We start from the raw sequence: 22,793 nt of genomic DNA, 5'->3' as shown, positions 1-22,793 counted from the left end.
AGTCACGCTATCTTTTAAAACATTAGTATAGTATAGTAGTACATTTCACTGTGGTCTGGTAGTTGAATAATTTGGCTTGCTTAAAAATTTGGCAGCCTTATTTTAAAACTGAATTGGTGACTCCTATATTTTATATTATACATAGTACTCATTCAACCGGAAAACGATTCAGCTTATTTTTCATGAGCTGTGCAAGTTAAAAATAGATTCGAAGTTACAGAAATTCTATTCATTAAACCAATATTTCAGTTTGTAATTATAATATATTTACAACTATAGATTTCTATAGTTTTTAAAGTCGAGGTCTGTGAAAAATTCAAAAATTTGACTTATTAACATAATATTATTGCAGTATATAGATCATGAAATGTCCGAAAGTTACTATATATTATAATTTTTTTTTAAATTTGAGTTACTGATGTAATATATTTCTAAACATTATCAATGTGTTTGGTAGGTAGGTTAGGTACCTGCGTTGTTCCTGTCTACAATCAAATAAAATATACACAATTGTTCATAATTTTTACATTTGGCAGTTGGTACTAAGTAACGAAATTTTTATTTACAATATCCTTATTCAATACCTATTACATTTTCTGTCAAAATTTAAAAAAATCAGCAATAATCCGTGATAGTTTTACATTTATAACATTAATATAAATCATAGAAATCTCATATTATCATCTCATTATTTAATAATAAACTAGTATTTAATGAAAAATTTCCTTTGTAAAAACATTCGTTTTAACATGCATGCAGAATTTTGTATAGACAATGGTAAAAGTGATAATAGGTATATACTATATTGTATATTAAATTAATATAACCAATGAAATTTTATTGTTTGTCAGATTTTATTTTATTTTATAGTATAATATATTATTGTTGAACAGTGAACATTATAATATAAATGACAGTCAAAATTTACACAAGTCAAATTGAAATTTCGTATGTTTTTTTTTTACAATTCGTATATTAGCAATATTAAATTCTAGCGAGAGCACAGCCAGAGAATAATATCATATTTTATAGCATACTTATACACAATTGATAATATTATAATCGTTAGACGTTAATAGTTTAAAAAAAAATCATTTTAAAAAAACTGCAGCACTGCGGCAGGTGTTGCAGCGACTGCGGGTATTGTACTACGGTATGTGAAAAGAAATGTTTAGTCTTTGTTCGCATAATATTAATTTAACGTTCTTTACAATGTTGTTTAAAAACTTATCTTATAAAAAAAAAAAAAATACAATAAAAATAGTACACATACAAAAAGAGGAACTTGGGCTGTTAAACACATTCACAAATACTTCAGATAATTATGTATATGTGGCTCAAAGTTTGATCACATGATGTTGGTTTGTTTTGTGGGAGGAAATTAGTAAGTAACGGTAAAAAATCCGTGTTCGCATAGATCACCGAAAGTATAATATTTGAACAATACACATATACTCGCACAAATCAAACTTTACTGCACACACATATCACAATCAAAATCCTAATATAGGAGCATATTATCAAACAAATGCGTTAAAAAAAAATAATAATATAATAATAATAATAATAATAATAATAATAATAATAATAATAATGATAATAATAAATTATAGTTGGCACTGTGCGTGTATATAAGATGTATATATATATATATATATATATATATATATATATACATACGCAGACGAGCAGGGCGTACAACCAAACTTGAATGTTTTAATGGATATGTTTGTATTGTTGTGATTTGATGATGATTGGATAGGGATTAAAGGAATCTAAGTACCTATATATAATGTTATGGCAGGAAAAGAAGCTTTCTGTCGATGTCGCCGACCCGGTCGGTCCAGTGCAGCGCAAACATGTTCGTAAAAACACTAACATAATGTGTATTATATAATAATAATAATGTTGTGACAATATACATGATGAAAAGGAATTAAACAGTTCTATTTTGTTGTTCTATTTCTCTCTCTCGCGCGCGCACACACACACACACACTGTTTGTCTTACATCTAAACGATGTAATAGTCGTAGTGATGATAATGATGGTGTTCGTGTATGTGATGATGGATCTTCTTGGACGCTAATTTGGCACGCTTGTAGCGCTGATGATCGATGTTTTTGGTCTGCTCCTGGGCGGCGGTCGCGGCTGCAGTGGTGGTGGTGGCCGCCGCGGCCGAGTCCTTCGACTGTTGCAGGTTGCTGCCGCTGACTACCGCGGCGGCTCGGTGGTGTTGTCGGGAGTGACTCGACGAATACTTGACCGCGTGCTCCTCGGCCGTCACACCGTTACTGTACAACTGCTGCTGCTGGCTCCTGACGTTCTTGAGGTGCTCGTACTGTCGGTGCTGCTGCTGCTGCTGGAGGTGGTGGTGTTGGTGCGAAGGGATGTATGCAACCGGTTCGAAGTCGTACGGGCTCCACGCCACCTTGGCCGGTTGAGCTCCGGTCTGGCGACGCTTCGTCCGCGGCCTGTGGTAAACGACCTCCGGCTTATTGGATTTTCTATATAAACATAAAAAAAAAATGGTTTTAATATAATTGTTGAACACACATCGCGGCGCATATATAAGTTGATATAGTATATTATTATTTAAACATCGATTTACATATTTGTCCTAGTCATTTAATATAATGCGTATACGTCATAAAGCTGCAGGTATACGTAACGTGCTCTGCATTGTTTCACGCGGCGACATCGTGATTTACTATTATAGTAAAGCGGTGTTTTTTTAATGAACTGTGTGTAGTTCAGTGTTTGACGTGACAAAACTAGTACTTCAGTTAAATCGAGATGAAATGAATATACGAGTATTGTGTATGTTATATTATAAAGGTAAAACGCGTATTGGTAAATTATTAAACAACGAAACGTTAATAATATAATATTAATGTATCAATAATAATAATATAGTATTTAAGTTAAAATTTTCTAGTTATATTGTATACGTTCACGGATACGGATATAAATACGTATATATATATATATATATATATAGCCTAAGTCCTGCAACTTTAGTACAGCGTAGGTAGCGATAGGTATTACCTTATATTACGATAATACAATTATCGCTTATTATACTTATTTTTGGCATACACTATATGCATTAGTGGGCTTTAGGTTTTCGCCGTACACAAATCCACCGCGGGCTCTATACAAGGATCATAACCAGGCTACAGATATGTTTCGACTTTTAAGCCGGAAGAGGCGGTGAAATTTATATTATTTTAAATTTTAAACAGCTAAGTCTATAAATAATTATTTTATTTACGCCCTCGAAACTCGGTTCCATCTCCCATAGGTATATCACGCACGAGCGTCATCTTACGTCGTCACATGTGACGGTTCGCTTTAGAGAGTGTCAGATTTGGACTGAGTTCAATACACACATATGCATGCACATATAATGTATACTGGCGAAACGTTTACAATACATTATTAAAGATAGGCATATAATATTATTATTATAATCACCCAGCAATCTATATAGAGGTACACGCGGAATTCCTTTTTTGCGACCCGACGAACGGTTATTATATATACAGCGTGCGTGTTGCACTTATATATACCGGTCGGCCTCGCTCGAGTATTATAACTGTATACAATATATTATTATTTTACATGCGACGTACATATATTATAAATTATAATAAACGGACGACGACGACAACAACGACGTTATGATTTTATTTATTTATTATCGTCGCCGCCGCAGGGTTTACTCGCGTAATCTCTCCTGGCTTGTTTGCAGTTTTGATTTATTTACCATAATATGTACATTGGGCGATTATGTATAGTAAAAAATACGTGTCACCGTGAATCGGAGTATAGCAGTCGGATTGATCAATAATAGCGTAATAAAATTCGTATGATGAAATACGCGCGATCCAATTTCCGAAAGTCCGTCGATAACGGATCACTGTCGCAACCGGCAAATGCAAATCAAAATACGATAATGTAATATAACTATATAAGTAATATATTTATTTATTATTTTTTAGTTATTATGGCATTCTAACTATTGAATTGGTGTTATACATTTTAAATTGTATAGTTTATTATAGTCAACCTGCAGTTACAAAAGAGATATGATATGTTCATTTTTACAAAATCAATATTTTGCCATAATTTATCATCCTAGATGAATTGTAAAAACTGCACGTTTTAAAACATACTTAATTTTGAATTAACAATTAGGACATTATAGGTATAATAGTATAAATGTATACTAATTACAAAACGGCATTTGTTCCAAATATGTTTTTGCTTATTAAGTTTGTATACATATTAAGTATATTATTTACTTTATGTACGTATTATTAATAATACGGTTATTCATTTTGCATTTGCGGCTGAATAATTTAATAAACATTAGTATATGACATTACGAACCTTTGATTTTGAAAACTCAAGTTTTCCGCCAGACTTCTTTGTACCATTTCGATCAGTTGTTCGCGCCTGTAACGCTGTGCTCCCAGCTTGGCACTCCTGTGATGCGGCAGCCAGGACCCTTTGACACCGTCGTAAACCGAAGGATAACCTGACTGTTCCAACAGTGTCGCATCGTCGAACACTCCAGATTCGATCGCATCCGTCCTGCTACGATGATGTCTATCCGTCGACGATTTGGTCTTGCGCTCGCGGCTGCTCTGGTGACCTCGGTACGGCGTACCAGTCGTCGCGCCGTCCACGACTACCGCGACCGATTGTCTGATGTTAAGCGTCACTTTGACGGTTCGCTGGCCGCGCGATGAGAATTTCGACGTCGTACCATACATAGACTCGAGAATTTTTGTTGCCAGTCCTTCGACATCCTGCAGTAATACATATAAAAATTATTATTATATATGACGATAACACGGAGACAAGCACAAAATTAAAAAAGGCATAAAAAAATAAAAAAAAAAAAAATAATAATGGATTTGACGGCTTGCCAAGAGCGGAGGTGCAGGCTTCCCCAATGGGATTTCGAGAAATTATATATTACATTTAATATATATCACTATTAACTGACAATGTGTCTGTGAAACAGTGAAATGTGTCTTAATTGGAACATCAAAGGCGAACGAGTAAAAACAAAGAGATCCCGTTGTTGTCGCGCCTATGAGAAGTTTCACAGACAGTTTGAGTGGACTACTTTGATTGCGTTGCCAAACATCAGAAGAAACGATTTGTTATTTTTAAATGCGTTCCATTTAAAATCTTTCAAGCTAGGGCGGTGGACTATTATATACTATAATATGTTTATTATTTTGCGGGTATATATAAAAACGTAACGTACCTACCGCGTGTTAGATACATCTTATTTTTGGGACGGAGTGTATTACAGATTTTGTAAGAATAAAAACAATATTTACCGGTTTACAGCCATATATCCGGTATGGTTTTAGAGAGGGTTTTACGACCGAATTACAAAAAGGACTGCGTGTACCTAAATGTTACCAGCAGATTAACCGAAAAAAAGTTTGGGGTGGGTTTGAACCCGGAAGACCAACTGGTCACTCCCTGTAAAACATTTGTGTACCTACATATAAAATATGTTTATATTGACTTACGTGTTTGGTGATTTTCCCATGCCCGTCGGTGTCGGAAAAGGTGTACTGAAACTCGTGTTTGATGGGTATTCCGTCCAGCGATACGCAGCAGTCATATACCTGTTATAGGAAGAAATCCGTTAAGATTTAAAAACTAAACATTCAAACCATTACAATATTTAATAGGTATGGACGGAATACTCACGTCACTAGGTTGCTGTGGCGGTGATGGCGAAGCTTGTGAAGTAGGTGGTGGCGGCGGCAACATCGGACGCTGGTGTGGGGGTGCGGCGGCGTTAATGAATTCATCGTCAGCAATTACCGAGGAGGTATAAGCGTAATTGATGGTTTTCGAACTGGCCGAATCAATTAACGTTTCCATGCTACCAGTTTTCGAGTCCAGGATACCTGCAAAACCGGGAAGTGGGAAAAAAATGTCAATTAAAATCCACTTAAAGATATTAACATAATTTACAAATTTACGTGCGCGTATATACTATAATATAAAATATATATATTATAGAATGGAGGTTTTTCAATTAAAAATATTTAATAATTGGAATCTAGAATCTGGTATTACATTGCCGCCGCGCCGCTACAACAGCAGGATTCGGAGGAACACATCAAAAAAGCAGCAGCAACGTACACGCTTTTGTTTTGTTTTTAATTTTTTTTCCGACGTTTCTATTCCGGAGGAAATGCTACGTGATTTAGGGTAAGAACCAGTTCTAATCTATTCGATCCATGCTCGTAGCGCGCGGGCGCGAGGAGGAAGTCGGACAATACGATTGTAATGAGTGCGGTGTACATATTATTAGTTATTAGGTATTATTATAATATATTCGCAGGATGGGAGAATTAGGAGGCACCTACGCGATGAGAACGGAGCTGGACTTTAGTATACGATTGTATATAATTATAAATTATAATATTAGTACAACATACCCCAAACCCGACTGCGATACATACGAATGTTTTATTCTTTTCTCTATAATATATAAATCTCGTCACGCATGCACAGCTACATAGGCGTAAATACGTGTAACTATATGTAAAAATATATATTAATTTCGTCTTTAAAGATTCTTGACACCATTCGTCGTAAAACTGTGTGCTCGTATTATAATGTATTATTACATGAGTACAGGAGAGACGAGAGTGTATTATTAAGTAAGGAATACACGCGGTAAATACGAAGAGTGATAGTAGGGGTGCAGGGGTTTGCTGGGGCGGAAAAAAAAAGAGACAGATTGAGAGAGAGAGCTAGTGGTGTGTGTGTGTATGTCAGAGGAGAGAGTGCGACGACGACGACGACGACGATAATGTTATAGAAGCGCACACACGCACGAGAAAACGAACGAACGACCACACGGCAACAACAACACACACAAACGCGCGCGGTCGAGGAAACGAAACCGGTTTGGTTGTCGGCGACGTAGACCGGCGGAGGCGGGAGCGGCGAACGTTTGATACGTACCGCCGAGCACATCCATCCATCCATCTTCTCTCCCGCAGCCGAAGCCGCCGCGCGGCCGATTCAACTCGCATCACACACACACACACAAACGCCGTTTCTACCGAATAAAAACATAACAGAACAATAGACGCACAAACTAGAATAATATTATATATTATTATTATTATTATTATATACACGGGTATTATACGGTGTGTGTGTGTAATTTTTTTTTTCTTGATCATATTTTCGTGCCTACTCCGCTACGTTACGACGACGATTGTTTTTTTTTTTTCATATACATAGCCGTGTTATAATGTAGGTAGGTATATGAAATAATATTATAATATTATAGGTATATACATATTTTAATACCCAACCACGACCGTGCTCCGCGCAATTGACACTCGCGCGTCAAACGCAATAATAGGGGGTTCGGAGAGTGGTCGGCGGAATTCTGTGCGCGACCTTCGAGAAATCTCTTACTCTACTTAACCGTTCGAGTTGGGTCAGGGGGAGGGTGTGACAGAGGTAGTAGTAAAGACGAAAAAACATATCCATAATATTCGATCCCGATTATTATTATTATTATTATTATTACGATTTTTTTCGGAACCGGATTTCTATGCTAATAACACGTTTCCATAGTATTGTTCTGTCCCGCGCGCGCGAACGACGGCGTTACAATCATCTACGGGCAACGGACCGAATGTAAGTGTGAGTTTGTGTGCGTGCGCGCGCGCGTGCGTGTGTGGGTCTGAGCGAGAGGGTGGGACCGCGCGTGAGAGAGAGATGAAACAACATGCGGCAACAACGTTTCAGAAGAGATCCTTGGTTGAGATATATAATCTTGGCCTTGACTCTTGGCTACAAAGAGTACCGACAAGGCGGAGCCGCCGACATAACATTAGTCGTCGGCCGGCTGGTCGGTAATATTCTTTTTTTTTTCCTTTCCTTATATATATGCCATATACATATATTTTTCCCCCTTTGTATATTCGAACGCACGCATAACACATGACACGTCATTATTTTATATTATATTATATACTTTTTTTTTTTTTCTGGAGGATAAAAACCGCTCGGACTTATCGTCGTCGTCGTCGTCAATCCCCGGAGAGATTGTAAAACGCGGTCGCGCACCCGCGTATGCGCGCGTCAGTGGCCGACCGAATAATAACTGAAAAAAAGACCGCCGCGTCTTTGTATGTTATTATACACTATACCTAGTTAGTAGTTATATACGGACACACTCGTAGTTTTCGACCGGCCAGGGAATAATAATAATAATATGTCTTATTATTTCTTGTTGTGCCCTCACGAATTCCAGACGCGCGTGCTTCTCTACCTACACCATATAGGACGAGAAAAAAAAAACACGTCCACGATGGGTAGGGTAATCAGAGCTGATGATTTTCGAGAATTCGTATTATTATTATTATTATTATTATTGTGATATGCATATATTGGCCCGACCGCGGTGTAAACACGGTAGCGATTAATTTTAGCGCTGGCCGACGACTTAACACGTGTTCGCAGCCGCCGCGGAGAATTGGCACCAAAACGACGCGCGGACCTCACGACACCGACGTCCTTGAACCCGTAACAAATAATAATATTATACAATAATATATAATATAATGTAATTGAGTATTAAGTAATAATATGTTAAACCGTCCGATAACGCCAAAAACAAACATTATAATATTATTATCACAGTTTTAAATAATAATAATAGTAATAATAATTACATTCTACGCGCGCAGTCGATGCGTGGCCGTCCGAATTGCAGAGGTATAGAAGAGAAGGGGAAAAAAGGACGCACGGAATGTGTGCGCCCCCCGAGAGGCAAGAATGCGGCGGACAACGAAAAGGGCCCGAAACGATTTCGGGAACTCGATCCCCGCGCCCCCTCCCCAAACAAATAGAGTGGTGGGTGCCGTGCACGCCGTCGGCGCGACCGTCGGCACGCCGTATCGGTTACAAACGAGCGCGCTCGCACACACACACACACACACACACTAACGCATACACGAAATGACTGCACGGCGGCGCGGAGAGACGATGATGACCGTTGTAACGTTGTTTATTGGGCCGGTTCTCGGAATGTCGGCAGATAAAAACCAAACGGTGCGCGCGTGGCCCGTCCGAGTTCCACGAAGTACGGCCGACGATGACCGGTCGCGCGGTTCACATAATACAATATATTACACAATACGAAAAAAAAAAAAAATACTGTTTACGCGCACGTATAACGCATATATAACGCGCGTTAACAGACGTTTAGGGCCCGTTTCGCGGTTGCGTGCGTTTCTGCAGTTTGCGTTGTTGAAAGTTCACAAGCGCCGCCACTGCGACGAGTGCTGTGCGGGACAGACGAGGACATCGCGAACGTCGTCGCCTCGTGTCGCGGTGGCGGATCGAGTCGGGTGCAATGGGTTTCCCAAATCGGCATGGCCCTTCTTCTTTCGCCCCACGTTTTTCGTGCGCGCATATTATATAATACAACTGCAGCAACGGAGCGCACACGCACCGGAGACGTGATGACAATGGACGTCGAACGAGCGGTATGTTATAACAATATAGCGCGGAGAAATTAAACACAAACACGAAAGCCGGACGGCAGACTTCCGGAGTGGTGGCCCGAGCGATGGAGTTGTGGTAGGGTGGGAGGAGGGGGAGGGGAAAGACGGAGAAAGAGGGAAAATACACTATACATAATCTAAAACATGTAAACAAAAAGGCGTGGGTCGCCGTCGCACAAGGGGACCCGCCGATATACATGCGGCGCTGCACCACCCACAAACATTCCGTGTTTGTTCCTTCGCCGTGTGTGCGTGTGCATGTGCGTGTGCGTGTCTTCGGTGTAAATCTATGCCGGGACTCGGTTATTCACAATCACGGGAGACCCGGGGCGCACGGCGTCACACAATGGTGCGAGCCAGCTGGATACTGCTGCAGCGGGAGCGACGGAAAACATTATATTATATTGTTGTTGTTGTTGTTGTGCGAAAGACGGCTAAGGGGGTGGTGGTGATGTCGGCGGTAGAAAGGAAAAAAAAATCCCATTTCCAAGGAAACACGCGGGCCCCTCTGAATTCCTTTACAGCAAGAGATGAAAAAAACCGCAGGTCTACGTGCCGTCTCTGCAGCTCTTCTCTCTTGTATTGTTGTATAATAATAATAATAGTAATAATAATAATATATCGCTACGTGTACGATATGCAAGTATGCGACGGATCGATCATGTAAGTTACACGCGACGGAATCAAATCGATTCCACAAAAACCGTATAATATATATTATACACACGACAATATGACAAAGATCGCTGATGAGTAGGTATAAGAGATAGAGGAGACACAGGCGCGCCCGTAGAGTGTTGACGTTTTTATTTTTTTTTCATTAATTTTTTCACATTACGTTCGAAAACTGAACGAAATAACGCGTCAGTTGCAGTTTTAGCGGCGGCATCGGTGGCTTTCCGTCTCGTCCGTCACGCCGCACACGCATCGCGTTCAGTCTTCCGCGGCGATAGTATAATAGTGGTTCATCGACCCTCGACGGCAATTTGCCGCCGACTGTTGGCGGCAATTGCGTGTCACAACAATCGTGCGCGCCAAATATAACATACTTACTCGCGCTGTATATAATAATAATAATATATAGGTACTCGTGTTGTACAACTTGTGTATATAAAATACGATGACATGTCGCTACCTGTATAACATGGTACATATACTATATGATTAAACGATAGAGTTGCATAGTATCACACACGGTTAAACGATATCGTAAACGTCTGTTGTTGTATGGTCGGAACCTTAAGCGCGGCGCCTGACGATTTCCGCTTTCGGTTCCGCAGTACTACCATACACGAGTTGCATTTTCGAGCCGCTTTTCCCGTAACCCGTTACATAATGCTTTATTGCGTCGATGACGAGATAATAAACAGAGCCGGTGGCGAAAACAACCGTTAAACAAGAGTCGTAAAACGTGTGAATGGCTTAACGAGCGTGCCTTGTTTTTAAAACCTACAGAACGCTCAGTACGCGCGTCGTACAGGTTGTCAAACGCGTGAGGGATGGGAGACTAGCTACCATACACCGCCATAAACGGAAATATCCCATAATATGCGATTTATGAAAGACGAGACTACGGCTATAAAACAGTAGGTATAATAATGTTTACCTGTAGAATATTTTCGTATCCACTTTAGCCATTCCATTTTTTTGACCAGTCCCATGAAGAAGGTGGTAACTGATCCGTGCACTGGTTACAAAAACCGAATAGAAAAATGTCGTAAAAAAAACAAAAATTAAACGGCGACAGTGAAAAACGTCGTCAAAGGCACTCGACATAAAAATCTTGATTGAAAAATAAACGAACGCTTTGAAAATGTAAAAATAAAAATAATAATAACGAACGATAAAACCCGCGGCTAAAGAGAACGTAATAACGTACACAACTCGCGACGAGCTGCGGACGCGCGGCGAACAACACACACACGTGATACTCGTTTGAATGCTGACGGGCGACTGCCGTAGTGCCGTAGTGCCGTTGCGGCGGCAGTGGCGTCGGCACATCGGCAAGGCGACCGCCTATATAGTACGTACGGCATGACACACACTCGCTCATCCTTGGGGCCTCGTCGGACCGTCGCCGTCGCTGCCGCCGCCGTACGGAATGCCTGCCTGCCTACCCTCCCACCCACCCGCCGATGCATAGCGACGGCCGCTCGCCGTTCCGGGGGCCCCGCGCGAGCGTTCTTTGAAACGATACCGCGCGCGCGCGCACATGTGTGCGTAGGTACACATATACCTAGTCCGTGTGCGTGTTATTTTCTCGGTCCATTATTACCCGGCACGTTTTATATATATATATATACGTTATAGGTATAAAGGTACCCATTCTTTTCTTCACTTTTACCATTATTATTTTTACGATTATTATATGTTACGCTCCTCGACACACACACACACACACACACACCACACAAATGCGTACACACACTATCCGGTATACCGCTGGGCATGACGTATGGCGGGCTGTGTGTGCGTGTGTCCGCGAGGTACCGATGAAACGACGGGACGACGATCATGCGCGCGGTAATTAGGAGTCGGGAGGTGCGATTATAATAATAATAATATTATATCACAACAATATTATTATTATTATGTAGAACGCGCGTTTTCGTTTGGTGGTTCCCTATATATATATGTACTTCAGCGAGCGAGATAATCGACTCTAAAGTTGATTTCACACCATATTATGATAGCTACATACTACATACGTAAAAAAAAATTTTAAAAAAACCGGCCCAAGAGAAGAAGTATTATAATATAGGTATATTGCAGTCGGTATAATCTGTTTATATTATTATTATTATTCATATATACCGCGAGTACTGACGAGTTATTATTATTATGACCGGCAAAATAATCGCGTGTAAGAAATCGTAGTTGATCCGGTTTCTGCAGGACGCTGTATGTTAATAATAATATGTACATAATATTAAATATAGCTTAAATCGAGTAGAAATATTAAATATAAATATTTATGTATATGCATGTATATATATATATGCCAAATACAGAATAATAATATTATTAACACTTAGGAAGACCGTATAGATATTGATATTGCTATTTCAATATAATATTTTATATCCGGACACGGGACTTATATATATCATTTGCTCGTAATTATTATATAGAATACACATACAAATAGCATAACAATAACAATTATTATTTTATGCATCCAGGACTTCAAAATATACATTGCAATTATTATATTTTTAATATCATTTTCCCAATTTTAACATTATTTGTTTGCTAATATGAATTAGATAATATTAATTTTATGTATTCCTTACTTCTCGCGATGGTTTGAATGAAAATGTTAAAATAAAAAGATACATGAATATAAATATACAAGAAAAATACACACATTTTGTCGAATTCGAATGTTGTTTACACTTCATTCAAATGAGTTTGTTTTTTTAAATGTATTAATCGTTAATCATTATGCGTGTATTAGTTCTAAATTTAGATTAGAAAATAATAATAAATAAATTTAGCTTCCGAGTTCAGTAATTTTGTATCATTAATATTAATTATACAAAGTGTTTTTTTGTGTTTATGTTCACGCGATTTATTGTAGAAAAAATAGGTATTTGAACTTTCTATTTATTATTTCTTTTCTGGTAAGAAAGTGTATCTAGTTGGTATTTTCAGAAGCTTAAGATCAAAAAATGCCCAGTATTTACAAAATAATCATGAAAACTAAAATTAGGGAAGTTTAATTAAGTTCAATTTGATTTTTTGATTGTACTCTTCAAAAACGAATAACCATCATTTCAACACAAAGTTCCTTATAATTCGTTATTAGATTACTGGAATTAAAAAAATAATTTAGCTTAAATCCATAATAATTTTTTATGATTGTTTGGAGTTAAAATTTTGAAAAATGTCATCAAAAACAAAAAATGTTGTCAATTATATTTTGTGATTTAAATAATTCAGAATATTTTTAATATTTATACTTAGAATTTGAAAATTTAATACAAGGTTTTTATTTGAATTAAAAATAAGGTTCATCATAAGTATTTTTTTCTGGAACAAACTAAAAGTATATTAACTATATTTTTTTATGGACATTTTAAGTTAAAATTTAGAGGAAATTATATATGTTTTAACGAAGAATTACGATTTAAGTTATTTAGTTATAACTCAAAATTTTCGAGGGGATTTAAAATTTGTGCCTACGTATATTTTGTATACCCAAAATGCGTTAAGATTTATTTTATGTTATTACCTTTTTATAGCATGGAATTATTTAAACTGTTCTACAGTAAGTACTCACGTATAGGTAATATAATAATAATACATGATATAAATAATAAATATATAGTATTATAAAAATTTAAGTTGATAATATTTGACAAATGCAATGTTTTCAGCAAAAATGAATTCAACAGTAGTTAATGCAATAGCTGGTAGATATTACTAATACTATAATAAATTATTTTAAAAGTAATTTAAATAAATAATAAAATATAGTTATAATAATACAGGCCGTCCCTTTTTCAGTATTATTTTCTACTCTTCGTATGCAAATTTTGTACGTAATAAATGACGAATTATACTTGAAGCTTACTGTTAAGCAGAATAGTTACCTACTTTTCTTCTTACTATTGTTGATACTTGTATGTATTTAGGGAGCACATTTTAGTATTTTTTAGTCCTAAGATCCGAGCCTTATTGTTTATGGTTATAATTATTATATTGTATAGAAACTAGAAAGTCATTAATATTATGTTATATGAATATAATTATTAATTGTCCATTTATCAAATATTTCCAGAGATAAATTTAATTTAATAAAAATTGTATTTGAAATTTGAATTACCAACAAAGGAGCACTTATTGATTCAGCTGATTATAGATAGATTATACACTCCGTCGGGCATCGACTACTGTTTATAATATCAACATTTCGATTTTCTTTTAAATGTATAAAAATGGTAGAAAGCAGTAATAAGTCATAAACATTATTAATATTTTTAATAATAAAAAGCAGAATATTATAAAACTATAGTCGTATTTATTATATATTTATATATATTGTAAAATGTACAATATAATTTATTTAATTTAGTATTAAAGTCATAATATATTAATATGAATATAATATAATATATTGTAAAATGTAACTATAATAAAAAATTAAAAAAATATAAAAAAGTGGTCAAGTGGGTATCGCTCTGCTGTATAGTAGAGATGGTGATTAGGTCACTGGTCGTGTGGATGTGTTAAATTTGAATGCAATGACGGGTATCATTGTATACGAAAAACGATTCTGAACGGATATGATTTGTCAGTCAATGATAATTAGTTGGATATATTATATTATTATTACTTATATTTAAATTGTAATATGATTATGTAAAAAATAAAATTTCATACTCTCATAAAATGTTTTCTATATTGACGCTGGAATTTTTTTTTACAATTACTTAAAGGAAAACTTATGGATAACCTTGTATTAGATTTTTGAACCTTAAGTATAAATCACAAAAATTTTATGAATTTTCAACTTCAAAATTCACGATTTTTTATTTTTTTTTATTACGATAAGTACAACTTATAATAAACCTTGTATTAAATTTTAAAAATTTTTTGGATAGCCAAATTTTTTTTATCGGCATTTTAAGAAAAAAAACTTAAAAATTTCGAAAATTTCAATTGTCTATAAGTAGCTTAAAAAAGGTCAAAATATTTTGAAAATTTAATCGCAAATAGATCACCATAATAAAAACATTTGGTGAAAATTTCAAGTATTTACAATGATTCGTTTTTGAATTACAGCAAAATCAAAAAATCGATTTTGTCAAAAAGTGGTTATGCGTAAAAATTCCCGTTTTTCCGTAATTTTTTCAGGGTTTTTCCCGACTTTTTTGAAAACTATTGAAAATTTTTTACTTTTTAACCCCCCAAAGTACCAACTAGATGAATTTTCATTTTCAAAGAAGGGCTGAAGTCAAAAATCGAAGCATTATTACTACTCCAAAAAGTGATGACAGACACAAAAAAAAAAAAAATTAAAAAAAAACACACATCATTGTAAAATCAATACATTCATCACTCCGTTAAGAATCTAAAATGTATAATTACTTTTAATTCTTAGGGCCAGTTGTACCGTCTTCGATTAAAGTTAATCACAGTTTAATCGGCCGAATTAGCACGGTTAAAATATCTGTTATCAGTGATTAAGCGTAATCGGAGTTTAATCAGAGACGGTACAACTGGCCCTTATTAGTGGTATTTCAAATGATATGCACTATGCAGGAATTTTCATCTTTAGTGTATGATTTTATTTTTACAGTAAATTGTTTATTTATACACATTTATAAGGATTTAAATATAGATAGGTAGAAAGTTTTTTTTCATAATTTTTAAAATTATTATATAAAACTAAGTCAAGTTTAAACATTGATGTACACATTTTAACTAAATACAATAAAAAATTAATAAAAACGTCACATGTGATATACATAGAGTGCTTCGTGAACTATAGATCGACACTAATTGATAACTAATAACTATAGGTAAGAATATAAAGGAAATTCCACATTTTATCTAGCAGAACAGATCCAATAAAAATATAATACTTAAGTCGAATATATTCAGATATATTTTATCATTTTTATCTTAAAGATAATAAGAGACATAATTATTATTTACTAATAAAGACGAACAAATTTATTATATATCTCGCGTACTACGTTATCAAAAAATATTAATATGTATTTTATTAAATTTATAAAATTCGATAGAATCAATAACTAATAAGTACTTATTACTTAGTATCTATTCATGGACCATGGTCATATTATATGAATGGTATCGGGCGGAATCAATAGCCAATAAAGTCTATATTAAGATATCATGATATATAGCAGCCGACGAAATCAATAAAAACCTTTTTTTTTAAACTAAAACTAAATAAGTCATAAGTTAATAAATCTTCCAATAAAAGTGTTAAACTTAATTTGAATTGATGCAAGAATACTAATAAATATAGATTATTAAAACATTATAATTAGTATTTAGTAAATACGTAATGTAAAAGTGTTCATTATATCATTATACAAATTTAAAATGCATCAAATTTTTATTTTCAAGAATTTTTTGAAAAAAATATTTTTATAATAATGTAGTAAATTATATACTAATTCTAAAAACAGAGATAACGAACATATACAACATATAAGTAATAAGTATATTCATCATGATGATTAATGATAAATATTATGTAAATACTATTATAGTACTACTATATAATAATATATATATAGAACAACTTATCTTTAATGTTTTGTATATTTTTTTTTAAATATGTGCAATGCACATAATAGGCATTTTATAAATGTATTAATTATTATTTAAATTTTTTATAGTTAATATTATTACATATATTATGTGTAATATAGGAAAATATCAAGGTATTCTGTTTTATTTGAATCTAATCAATTTAACCAATGATCTGTGATGATAGTTAAAAAATAATAATTTACCAAATACGTATCCATAATATCCAAATAAATAAGTTTAATAACTTACAAGTACCTTAATGAATGATTGATTTTCTTGGAATTTGTTGCTTAATTCCAATTAAACTTTTATGTTTTTTATTTGCCTTCATAACACACAATGTTATCATATAATTATATTTTAGGCTTAATATAACATTAAATTTAATCTCGTAATAACTAATATAATTATATTAGTAAGTTGGTTGAATGGCATAGTTTATAAATTAAATACAATCAGTGCATCTTAAAAACATTTAAAAATAAATTAAACATATATATAGGTACCTATAAGAAATTTTTTCTGATAATTATTTATTGTGATGTCTGAAACTATATTATATGTGTTTTATTATACTCTGTTTAAATTCTGAATAAAGGTTTTATTGGTGTATTGCAAATTGCAACCTTTCGTTGAAAGAACCTATATGCAAACCCAATTTTCAACAAAATTTTTAATCTTAATACCTAAAGCATGAACATTTAATATAAGGTTCTTTTTACATTTTTCTTACAGTAACATGAAAAATTAAAAAATACATAATATTTCTAATATTTTTAAAAACATTTAAAATTCAAATTTTAACGAATTTGAAATTTGAATATTTAAATAAGAAATAACGGTTCTAGATATTTTGTGGTAATTTAAAATAATTATATCACCTTCCCTGCTTGAAACTTTCATCACGTCGTATATTATTATTAATTATTTAATATTTATACACAATGGTGATATTATCGTAATATATAGTTTTAAACTTTTAACACAGAAAGGTATATTATAATAGAACTATGATATAAAATATTTTACAAAAAGTATCCTTGAAAACTTTATGTCATGTTTTGAAATTTCAAAAATTATTTACAAACTGACCCTTATGGGTATACGACTTTATCAATCCTGTTTTTACGTGATTGGGAATTTAGCAAGTTACCTCTATGATGGCCTACATATTTCACTAATAATTTTAAATTTCATAAAACGATTATGTTTATGGACGAAAACAATAAGAAATCCATAAAATATGTTATATATTGGTATATAAAACTAAGACTATCAAAATTTTTTAACTTACAGTAACCTTGGTTTTCTTAGTTGATATATTTTAAAATTATAATATGCTTTACTTAATGATAATCTGGAAATGATTGGTAAATGGTAATATCACTGTTTATTTTATTAAATTTTTACTGCATAGTAGATTTTAACAAAATTAAATTAATTTAATTATTTAATGTACTATATATAATTCGTATGCCTTTTATGTAGTCTTATTAGAAATGTAAGTATATTCGCTAGTATGAATTGCTGGAGTTTTGGATTATAATATTTTTAAATAAAAATATTATTTGAATATAATATTATATGTTAATTAAATAACACAAAATTTATTATCAAATAAGTTATAAAACATTTATTCTCAATAAGTTTACATTACAATTAACCTATATATTTTTAATTATTAGTTAAATATATATGAGTGTAAGGTTTATGGCATATAATAATTACTTATTAAAAAAAGATAATTGACTATAAAAATGAGCTATCAATCTATATTTTTTAATATATATTATGTTTTTATAAAATTATAAAGATGGGTAAGTATATAGAAATATTATAATATTATATTCATATATAGGTTTATAGTAGCTATTCGGCAGTTTAGGTGATGAATGGTAGCTATAAAAAAATACTGGGTGATTTTTCAAGCATGACCATCATCTTTTTTCTGCAATTATTATAAAATTATTCAAAATTTGATTTTTGGAATTTTAAGAACTTAAACATGTACAATATTTTCAAATTCTTGAATTTTTACTATTTAAAGAATGTTACGTGAAAACACAAACTGGTTATATTTAATGACCCCCTTTTATACTATTATACTGTAAATTATTTTAACGGATACAGTTTCTGAAAATGTTGATATATCAAAATAAAAATTTGAATTAGTAGTTTTTAAGTTACTTAAGTTTGTGTATTAAGAATAATTAGGTCTATGATGGTAATGAATTTAAAATATTTGGGGGCTATGGTGATTTTAAAAATGAAATAATGAATATTAGTCTGTCAAATTCTAGCTTATTAAAATGGTCCAAGTATAATAAATACTATAGGTTCAAAATTACATCTATATTTTATTAAAAAAAAGATTTTTATGGAATACTATCTTTAATCTAAGCATTTTAATAACTGATATACTGTTTTTTCGAATTATGAATTAGTGATACGTCAACATTTTCAAAAATTATCTAAAACAATTAACATTAAGAATTGGGGATTCTCATTTGAAAAACAGAAGTTTGTATCGTCACAAGACACTTCTTGATAGTAATATAAAAAATCTAAAAATCTGAAAATAATAAATATAGTCAATATAAGTATAGTTAAACATTCCTGAAACAAGCATTTGAATAAATGTACCTATTATTAAAGGCGAAAATAGAGGTGATGAATCACCCCGTTGACAAATATTCCTTATTATTATACTATTAACCTTAAAGTTACATTATTTCGATAAACCTTAAAACGATAAGTACCTTTTCACTATTCAGATATCACTATAGTATAAAATAATGAAAATATGCCTAACGAAAATTGTGAATAAGAAGTATATCTATTTTAAAATAATTTAGTTTTGCTTTATTATAAAAATTGTTCATAGAAAATATCCATCTACATTTTTGGGTGGTGTTCTGTATTATTCCATTGCAGATTTTAAATAAGAATTAATGTCCAAATTTCCTTAATATACAACGATATGTAATGTAATTTAGTGTATGTATGCATATTATTTATATATAATAGAAATAGAATCACTGCCACGTCTGAGTGGCGTGAAGAAATCGAAATAATAAATTACATACATGTATATGATATAAATATATATATATTTTTTCCAATCTTATGGGTGCTGTAGTATACGCGTGCATATAATGTGTACGTGTACCAGCGCCTCGATACTTATGTATCGCACGAAAACTGTAATTTTCTTTTATAATGTCCGTCTTAATTCGATGCACGATTACGAAATTAACGGGTGCGGCGTCGCTCACGGCAGGGGACTGGTTAAGGCTGTTGTGAAGGAGGAATGGTAGGGGGTGGTGAAGTGAAAGAGAGAAGAAAAAGGACGGAGGCTATTATTGAACGAAATCATTGGCAGCCAGGCAAGGTAGTAGTAGCTAATTCGTAAAGGGTTAGCAACATTGTCTTAAATTATGGGTTACACCGCGCCGCCACCGCTGCCTAACCCTACGTACCTGGCTCAATTATTATAATAACGTGACAGACGGATACACGTGATTCTTGAAGAATATTATATATATTAGAAAGAAATGTTAAAATGGGGAAAAAATCCATGCATAATATAAAAGATGGCCTACCTAATAACTTATGAAGTTATAAGTAATATCTATGTAATATACCTACTAATATAGAATAAAATAATTTTGGTTTAAAACGTATATCACAATGTCACATATTGACTGCTTGCGTACGCATTTAAAATATAATATATGCGTATTAAAATTTATATTTATTGTTTCATTGATGCTGTAGATATGTACTGTGTAGTGTAGTGTACATGTGTGTATGTACTTTAACAGCTCGGCATGCAATTAACAGCTAAAAAGGTATTAAAAATCTTTTCTGGAATCTAATAAAAATGCACAGCACTTTTAATAATCGGGAAAAGAATAGAAAAAAGGGAATTTTTACATAAACCAAATTCAATTGTTGATAAAGATTATTTTGTTATTTTAGTGTAACTTAAAAGTAAATAACAGAAGATGTTGAAACTTTCACTAAATGTTTATGTTAGCATTTTTTACACATGGTAATTTTCAAAATATTTTGACGTATCTTTTTGAGTTATTTATAGATATTTTACCTTTAAATACCTATTTATATTTATATACATATTAATAAAAAGTGTTTTGCACTGTCGTCTGTCAAAAACCTTGACTATTAAATAAAAAGGTCCTCAAGTTCGAATTTTAATGGAATTTATTATAGGGATCAGTTCACAGAAAGCTTTTTTTATGTTTAGTTTATTTCCAAAAAATTCATCAACTATTTTAAGGAGATGTTTGATTTTTATTTGTGTCCATTAGGGGAGATTTTATTATATCTTCTTTATTTAAAAAAATATTATTGTTTATTATATTTATAAACTAATATTTCATTACCAATTAATGCATGCATGACACATATTTTATTTTATGTTAACTATTCCTTATTTTATATCCTTAATGCATTCCGTGCCTGATTTTGAAATACCAACATAAATAAAGGAACATTAATACAATTTAATCGATACAAAATCATACGATGTTCTTTTTTGTGTTAGTAACCTACTACTACGAAGAAAAATGTTCGTGTCAAGTAATATATATTACGACTTTATATGATTTCTCGAAACCGACATACCTCGAAGTGCCGCAGTGGGGCATTTCACTCAGTGTGACAAAAAGTAATAATGTCCCAGGGTATCCGCCATATAATGTGTATTGAAATCGAACTCATAACTATAATCCAACTTCGTGGGACGTTTTTACCTAAATGCCTAATGGGTTGTTATTCTACGAATCATATTAAGTATTTTATAAAAAAAAATAATGGCGTTTAAAAATTCTTAAATGTATTAAAATAATGATGATTTTAAAATGTAAACAGATTAATAAATACTAAGTAGTAATAATTATGTATTTAATTATTATGCTAGATTAGTCAATATTTTGATTATGTTTTAGTCATACACTAATAATGATATAACAGTATTAGTGTATTACAGTAATGAACAATATCATATTATGGCATTACAGCTATCGCAATATGCCAATATATTAAATATTCATTCATAGGTAACAAACGAAAGATCATTAGCATCATTTGGATGCTAGAAAAAATACCAATTAAATATAATATTATGTTGTCTTATTTTTATTACTTAAATCTTGGTATTTTAGTATTAATTTTATTAACTTTCATTATCTTTATTTATATTCACTGATGTAAATTATGAACCATTTTATTATAAAAAAAAAAAATATATAAATGGTATTTGGATATTTACATCGTGCATGGTTACAACTTAATTACTATATTATATCAGTAATAGAAAAGTGTGTCTTATTAACGATTATTGATATATATATATATATATAAAAAAAGTTTAGTGTCCATCAATGTGTTGATAATTTTATCACAAAATATATTTATAATTGTATATATTAAATCAAATTTTTAGAAATATAAAACATATTAATTGCAACCATCATATTTATGCTGCTTCGATAATATTTTTTTTCCTTCGTGGTGCAATATAATAATTGTTAAAACTTTAACTATAAAAATTAAGAACTATAAGTAATAATATATTTCGTAGAATAGGTATGTATGTGAATATGATAGATGGTAATAGTTTTCATTATTATTTGATCGCTACACTAGTAATCTCAATATTTTGAGAACCATACATATTATGGTCTACAAAATGAAATACTTAGACAGAATAATTGAACGTATTTAGTCAATTTTTAAACGAGAAGTCTCTAATTGAAGCGATCCAGCGATAAATCAATAATAATAGACGTCAAACGATCGATATTCTAATATTATAGGTATTACTGCATCATTGTGTACCTACTACCTATACTTACACACATTTCTTATCTCACGAAATACCTATATGATGGATATTGATG

General features: G+C 32.6%; 1 protein-coding gene across 2 annotated transcripts; it reads right to left on the bottom strand.

Moving 5' to 3' along the window:
• Nucleotides 1-835: 835 nt before the first annotated feature.
• Nucleotides 836-11,600, bottom strand: LOC132918719 (protein naked cuticle homolog 2-like). Of its 2 annotated transcripts, none has more exons than XM_060980147.1 (5): nt 11,183-11,600; nt 5,741-5,943; nt 5,557-5,655; nt 4,394-4,815; nt 836-2,505 (listed from the first exon to the last, which is right to left on the bottom strand). In XM_060980147.1, exons 1-5 carry the CDS (start codon nt 11,235-11,237, stop codon nt 2,013-2,015), a joined length of 1,272 nt encoding a protein of 423 aa, XP_060836130.1. In that variant the 5' UTR covers nt 11,238-11,600; the 3' UTR covers nt 836-2,012. The 2 variants fall into 2 exon arrangements, with proteins under 2 accessions (XP_060836130.1, XP_060836131.1); XM_060980148.1 differs by lacking the exon at nt 11,183-11,600 and adding an exon at nt 6,481-7,147.
• Nucleotides 11,601-22,793: the final 11,193 nt, after the last annotated feature.

Source organism: Rhopalosiphum padi, chromosome 1 (genome assembly GCF_020882245.1).
Source record: "Rhopalosiphum padi isolate XX-2018 chromosome 1, ASM2088224v1, whole genome shotgun sequence".
NCBI classification, from domain to species: Eukaryota; Metazoa; Arthropoda; class Insecta; order Hemiptera; family Aphididae; genus Rhopalosiphum; species Rhopalosiphum padi.
This window is presented reverse-complemented; position numbering and strand designations above follow the sequence as displayed.

Bases quoted from the DNA above. Each gene is read 5' to 3' on its own strand.
- LOC132918719 (XM_060980147.1), bottom strand. From the start codon at position 11,237: ATGGGACTGGTCAAAAAAATGGAATGGCTAAAGTGGATACGAAAATAT. The intron at 5,944-11,182 runs GTAAACATTATT...CCGGTTTTGCAG, and splicing joins GATACGAAAATATTCTACAG to GTATCCTGGACTCGAAAACT. The intron at 2,506-4,393 runs GTTCGTAATGTC...ATGTTTATATAG, and splicing joins TTGAGTTTTCAAAATCAAAG to AAAATCCAATAAGCCGGAGG.